At 40.1% G+C, this 7,500-nt stretch overlaps 1 protein-coding gene across 1 annotated transcript; it reads left to right on the top strand.

The window, feature by feature from the left end:
- Window positions 1–630: 630 nt before the first annotated feature.
- On the top strand, window positions 631–6,181 carry LOC122651445 (proline-rich receptor-like protein kinase PERK8). Its single transcript, XM_043844830.1, has 8 exons — window positions 631–831; window positions 1,294–1,704; window positions 1,788–1,874; window positions 3,385–3,455; window positions 3,563–3,639; window positions 4,380–4,527; window positions 5,353–5,514; window positions 5,623–6,181. The coding sequence occupies exons 1-8, from the start codon at window positions 717–719 to the stop codon at window positions 5,851–5,853; spliced, it is 1,302 nt and encodes a 433-aa protein (XP_043700765.1). The 5' UTR covers window positions 631–716; the 3' UTR covers window positions 5,854–6,181.
- Window positions 6,182–7,500: the final 1,319 nt, after the last annotated feature.

Genomic DNA, 7,500 nt, shown 5'->3' with positions numbered 1-7,500 from the left:
CAGATGCTTCTTCTACTGCAAGTCCACCATCATCGGCGTTGACCACTAGTCCACCACCATTTTCACCTCCACCTCCTCAACTCTCTCCTCCTGTCCCTGCTACTCCTCCGACTTCCCCACCTCCTCAATCCTCTCCACCGCCACCATCTCCTACTATTACCCCTCCGCCAGCTTTGGCGGCTTCGCCACCGCCTCCGGTATTATCGCCACCGCCACCATCGACTGGTTCTCCTCCTCCTCCTCCTCCAGATTCCACTGTGCCACCTGTGGCCTCGCCACCTCCACTTCAAGCAATTTCACCTTCACCGCCTCCGCCTGCGCCTGCTGTTGTCTTTCCACCTCCCCCGCCTAACAATTCTCCTCCCCCGCGTAACAATTCTCCTCCCCCACCTAACAATTCTCCTCCCCCACCCAATCTTGCTTCTCCTCCTCCAAGCTCATCACCACCTCCTTCCTCTGGACAACAAACAGCGCCACCACCGCCTCCTGCCACTCCTCCTCCTCCTCGTAATTTGTCAGCAGCTGGTGTAAGTCCACCAGTTATGGTGCCACCCCCATACAATGGTAAATCTCCAATAAATTTTCCACCACCCTCACCGTACAATCCACCACATGTGCAGAATAGTCCTAGTACAAACACAACGGCAATTGCCAATTCCAGTGGAGGGGGAAACACTGGTCCGGTGGTGGGAATTGCTATTGTAGTAAGCTTTGCAATGCTTGGTCTTATTGCGGTTGCTGCATGGTTTGTGAAGAAACGAAAGAGAAAGGCAACTGTATTCAGTGGTGGCTTATTTATGCCTTCACCGTATGGCTCTTCTCAGCGGTCAGGTAATCTGATCCTTAAATTAAATTGTCCATTTTTGACATGATCTTATCAATTTTTAAATATTTGAAACTTCAAATTTGGAGTTCATTATTTTGGTTATGTTATTGGACTTTTCTCGTAGGAGTAATTGAACAGTTCCATGAACTTGGAGACCTTTCTCAACTGCGAGTTTGAAATGGTGGTAATGTAGTATGAATTGCTCCTCCAAGGACATAAATCATCCAATTCCCCAACATTATGCACCTCGAATGCATGTCAGACGATACAATATAGATATTTTTTTGGCCTAGACATTAACAATAGTACTAAATTACCCACCCAAAAATTAAGGTGGTCTAGTGTCAAATTTTGATGATATATATTGTTCCATGTACTTGATTAAGTTTGCCAACTACATCTGAAAAAATCTGTATGAATTTGAAGTCATTTAAATGGAGTTGACAAGAGTTGCATTTCCTCTTCAGATTCATCCTTTATCAAGCCCCATTCTCTAGTTTCTCTTGTGAAAAGTGGCTCTGGAAGTGAATTTATGTATTCGCCATCAGAGTCAAATGGGTTAGGGAATTCAAAGTCATGTTTTACATATGAAGAACTACAAGAGCTCACAAATGGGTTCTCGCCACAGAATCTGTTGGGTGAAGGTGGATTTGGTTGTGTGTATAAAGGATGCCTACCAGATGGAAGAGAGGTGGCTGTAAAACAGCTGAAGGTGGGTGGTGCACAGGGAGAGCGTGAGTTTAGAGCTGAAGTTGAGATTATTAGCCGTGTGCACCATCGGCATTTGGTTTCGCTGGTAGGATACTGCATAGCTGAGAATCAGAGGTTGCTTGTTTACGATTATGTCCCAAACAACACCCTTTACTACCATCTTCATGGTAAGATAAACCTCTTAGTAGCTTACAAATTCTTGTTCTGTTACCATTAGATAGCTGATGTTCTCTTTTATTTGAATTTGTAGGGAAAGGAATGCCAGTAATGGACTGGGCAACCAGGGTCAAGGTTGCTGCAGGTGCAGCTCGTGGAATAGCGTATCTCCATGAAGACTGTAAATAACCTTTCATTTGTTTGCATTTAATTGTTTTTTCTCTTAAACCTTTCATTGCACTTTGCCCTAGAAGTTTATGGACCCCACATCAAATAGATTCAGCATGGATATCCTGATGCATGGGCATATCTTTTTGCTATATGTTTCTAGATTCAGAAACAACCCAGGAGGCCTAGATTTGTCAATTATGACCTGGTCATTTGTGATTATACCAAAGGTGGGACCATATGATGCTAAAAATGGTCCACTAGGCCACACAATTGAAGGTTCGGGTGGGGTTGTCCAGATTATTAGAAGAGTTTACTGGTTGGTGTTTATTTGAATTAATTTGTCCTATTCTGGCTCATAAAATAATATTTGCAAAAATCGTAATTTGTGTGGTATTCATGAACATTCTCTTTTAGTTTAATGTTTCTATTTTAATCATATTTCAGCTTTTAGTTGCCTTGATTTTATTTTTACAATTCTATGCCTTATTCCCATAACTGACTGGAGTTCAGATTTGCTTGTTACCTATATAATAACCCAAGATTTTGTGAATCCAATGTTGTTGGGAGAGTTGCTGGAAAACTCTGATTAGTTTCAATCAGTTATGGGATTCATTGTATCTGAAGTTTGAATCAAAGCAGTAGAAGAGTCATAACAAGTTTAGGTCTCTAGTACTTGTTTTCTATCATTCTTTTTTATAATTTATTTGATTAAATAACATTTCTTGTTTCATTTTGTTTCCTTTGAAGAATGATGCTTTCATGTCCTAGACTCCTATGCTCCTAGATTAAATCTTAATTAACAGTTTATACTTAAAATATGTTGCATTATGTTTGTTGCTGGTTATACTGAGAAACCATAATCTCTGGTCTGGCCCTAATCTTTGCCCTTGTTTCCTGTGCTGCTATGCTTTCTTTCTCAACCTAAAAACCTGTTTTTTTAGGATTATAAAAGTATTGTACATGTAAACAAGTATTGTGTAAAATAAGGAGCAGTTTTGTGGACAGCCCAGTCACTGTGGAATCTACAGGTTATACACCTAGTTGTGCCATGTCGCAGGTTGGATGGGACTGAAATTTTGTTACTGGTATACCCAAGGTCCATCATACACATGTCAAGTTTCAGCCCAAAGGGAGTGGGCCAAGAGACAAATAAATAATCCAGGACCACTAAGACGGTGAACACCAATACTTCGAATACAAAGAGGATGCATCCCAATACATGGAAGGGTTGAGTCTGAAATTTGACATTTGGCTGGCCAGTCCAGGCCATTATGTAGAATTTCCAAATCACCCTTCCACATGGCATAGCTAGGTCTGCAATCTATGAATTCCATAATGGACCGTACACAGTCCAGGAAAACTTTCACCATAAAGTAGATACTACCATCTACCTCTTTACAGCAGATATTTCCAACATATTAATTTCTTAAAGTCATTGTTATGCATTTTTAGTAACATTTATTCTTCACACTTGCATCTGAAAGGACATTTTGGTTTTGTCCTTTTAAATCTTTTTTCAGGCCATCCTCGGATTATTCATAGGGATATTAAGTCTTCAAACATTCTTTTGGACAACAACTTTGAAGCTCAAGTATGCCTAGTTATTTTGAAGTGATGTTTTCTTGAACTTCCTCTTTGCTAGTTGCTAATGCTTCTTATAATTCACCTCCTCTTATCCTTTCTTTCCTTTTATGATAGGTTTCAGATTTTGGGCTTGCGAAGTTAGCTCTTGATGCAAACACACATGTAACAACACGCGTCATGGGAACCTTTGGGTAGGCAATCATTTATGTTTGGATCTGATTGTAGTATGAAAGATTAGCAAAATCTATATTTGCTCATCCGGTTGGCCATTTGATTTGAGGCACTTGAAGGGCTGGTGTGGCTATTTTGACCATTGGATAGGTCTGGTATCATCTGGATTGGTTGATTCTAGTCAAAATTTGTGGCCCATTTTTCTTCCCGGCTACAATGCATTGCAGTTGTTCCCTTCTATTTTCATCTGTTGATCTATTTTCAAAATACTGAATTCTAAACCATTTTTTGAAGCTTTATTCTGCCATGTGGCGAAATATGTGTTGGCTGAAATTTACCAGCCAAGTATAGAGGGTGTGGACAACATGTCATCATTTTTTAGGGTGCTAGCAAAGCTGGTACTCAAACTTTATTGTGTTGTAATTGTCATCCCTATCTATGTATGTTGTGAGTTTCAGAATTAGCATATTTCACCATGTGTCATAATAGTGCTTTGAAAAATGGTTGAAAAGTTAGAATTTGAAAACGCTTGCACGGGGAAACCATTTTGGTTGAGATGGACCATAAAATTTGACATGTGGTGAATCCAAGTGGGTACCTTGTCTATCTTATGGTGGATATGGACATGTCAGCCCTCTATGTGAATGAAATGATATGGCCATTTGGTCAAGCTGTATCTGATGAACCACAATGTCCGTATATATGCATGTATTACAATTGTTTATATTCATCTGATGAATGATGTTGGTTGGATTTCCAGATACATGGCTCCAGAGTATGCATCAAGTGGCAAGTTGACTGAAAAGTCGGATGTTTACTCTTTTGGGGTCATGCTTTTAGAGCTAATTACAGGTCGCAAGTCTGTGGATGCATCTCAGCCCTTAGGAGATGAGAGTTTGGTTGAGTGGGTAAGTTCCATATGTGTGCATAGTGATACAGTTATTTCTACTTAGAGATTAATTTCATTTGGTAAAATTGGGGTTTAGATTAAAAAACCATAAAAATGGATGGCTCAGATTTATCTTGTGATTTTAGGAAACATCACCTTCCATTGTTACATGGATAATTACCCTATGTTAAATTTAGAATGGTTCAAGCATCAGTCTTACTGATGGTACAGTCCACGTTTGATAGGATTAATACTGTTGGACATATTATTTCTATAAAAACATAACAACCATAATGAATCTATGTACTTATGTCTGCTCTAAGAATAGGACAATTTTATCCTATGTAACGTTATAACATAATATTGAACTTCTTGATGTTTAGTGTTGGTGAGGGTGAGAATGTGTGCTGGTTTAACAACCTTGAAGGAGGAAGTTTTTCATGTTGAGTTAGTTTCTAACTGGCGCCAAGCATACTTTTAATTACCTTTGCTAGAAAATGATAGCCAAGGATGACAGCATGTTTGTATGGGTTATTGATACGAGCTGGGTTCAGTTCAATACACATTTGCTTCACTTACCTCCTAACCGTCCTAACCGTCACACTTGCTTACCTAGTTTCAAAACTTCACCTCCAATTCCAGAGAGAGAGAGAGAGAGTACCAAATCTACCGATCATGTTTTTTTCCCCTTCCTCTGTAGTCACTATCTCATCCAAACATGTCCCTCCTCTCCAATCTTCCTAGAAGCTGAAATGGTGCATTAATCCCCACCAGCAACAAAATATGATGGAATCCCTGGGAAGATGTTAAATTTAGCTTTCTAAAATGTATATTTATTTTTCAGGCTCGGCCGTTGCTTAATCAAGCGCTTGATAGTGAAGACTTTGAAGGGTTGGTAGACCCAAGGCTTGAAAATAACTACGTACGACATGAGATGTTCCGGATGATTGAGGCAGCTGCAGCATGTGTGCGTCATTCAGCTCCAAAGAGACCTCGAATGGGGCAGGTAAATAATTCTCAATTGCAAAGTGGACTCAAATCTTGCATTAAAATGTTTGTTTACCTTACTTTGGGGTAGAAACTGAAATGGTGCAAGAGTTTTTTTCCCCCTCAGGTGGTACGAGCTTTCGACTGTACAGGAGAGACCACAGATCTAACTAATGGTTTGAGACCAGGTGAAAGCAAACTCTACTCCGCACCACAATCTGCACAAATCAGGATGTTTCAGAGGATGGCGTTTGGCAGTCAAGACTACAGTTCAGGTTTCTTTAGTGAAAATAGCTGGAGAAGCCAAGAATATGGGAATAGCCAAGAATATGAGAGGAGCCGAGAATATGGGCCATAAAAGAAGCACAGATCAATGTGCAGCAGTTCAGAGATTGCCAAAATTAGCTCAAGGGACAAGAGAGCGCTTCCAGGTCCTAGTAAATTGTTTTTTTGTAAATGTGGAAAGGACCTGGGGCTCAAGGAAATGACTCGATTCGGCCTTGGACCCAGCCAAGCCAAATTGGTTACTGGGACGTGGAACTTGCCAGCTTCCCTTACATTCGACGCATCCTGGTGTGTAGTATCCTGTAATTTTTTGCTCTTGTGGTTTACATGCTTATGCTTGTAATGGTCCATTTTCCATTCTCTATTATTTTTCAGAATTGTCAATAAAACTCCATTTTCCCCCCCTCATGATGCATTTGTTGGTAATGATCTGGAAGAAAAATGTTCATAAAAAATGAGTTAGAATCATTCACTAATTCTGGTAAGGTCTCTAGTACTGACAAGGATGGAAGGCAATCCAGCAGATGCAGCAATAGTTCAGTTATGTAAAAAGTAGATTAGTTGTTGGTTTCTATGCTTCTGCTATGGAGGTAGAAGCTATCCATGATGGCATCCTCCTTGTGCAGAGATTGCAGGTCCAGTTTTTGACTGGTTTCTGATTGTGAGGCAGCTTTGCTCATAAACGTGCCTCAAGGCTTGCTGGTATTTTCGGAATGCAAGAATAGGAGTAAACTGGATTTAATTAGAAGTGCAATGTAGGGGGTGCAAGTTTGGCCCGTAAGCTCGAGTGCAAGTCCGCCTTTTGTCAGGTGGGCCTGGGCTGGGCCATGGTTGAGATTTCAAGCCTGAGCTAAGGCTGGACTGGGCTGAGGCCTAGATCTAGGCCTGACTCGGTCTTACTTATGAAAATCTTGTTGGATCGAACTGTTCACACAAAAATAGACGCATCCACTAACCAACGTGAAATAGGATTTTCATTGAGCTACAATTTTTCCCGGTGCTATCGAAACACTTGCGATCATGCTCACCCTGGTGGGAAATCACGGGTTTGAGTCTGGAAACAGCCTCTGTTAAAGCAGGGGTAAGGATGTGTACATTATGACCCTCTCTAGACCTGGCAGAGGCGGGAGCCTTGTGCATTGGGTACACCTTTTTAAAATCTCATTTTTTTTCCTTCTCTCATCAACATCATCGATGTGACACTAATCTAACAACTCACTCGTGCACTCACGCTCACGATTTGATGTATCGGTATTGGTGTCGGATCGTCCTATTGATTTTCAAGGTGATCGGTATTGATACCTGGTGGTGGCGACATGTCCAGCTTTTTCCTTCTTTTTTTTTTTTTTTCATTTTTTTTTTATCAGAAAACAAAACTCAGACCAATCATCTATTTTTTGTGTGTATAAGTGGTTCCACGCCCATCCCCATTCAAGTATTAATTAGGTAATAAATTTTCAATTTATTTGTATTTATTGCAATTTTTTTGGTGCTGTACTTGAAAAATCTAAACATTTAAAACATGCATCATTCGGTTTTTCTTTTTTGCCTTTCTTGAAATGTCATGTACCGTCCGTTTTTTCCAATGTCATGTACCATCCATTTTCCTTTTTTGCTGTTCTTGAAATGTTTGACCTTTTTTTAATTGTCTCATTTAATTTTTAAAACGTTTTAAACATGTCATCCTAAACAAAGTAAAGTTTTTTTGTCGTTCCGCTTT

This window comes from Telopea speciosissima, chromosome 2 (assembly GCF_018873765.1).
Source record: "Telopea speciosissima isolate NSW1024214 ecotype Mountain lineage chromosome 2, Tspe_v1, whole genome shotgun sequence".
Lineage (NCBI taxonomy): Eukaryota > Viridiplantae > Streptophyta > Magnoliopsida > Proteales > Proteaceae > Telopea > Telopea speciosissima.
Note: the sequence above shows the minus strand (reverse complement) of the source record. Positions and strands in the feature narration are given on the sequence as shown.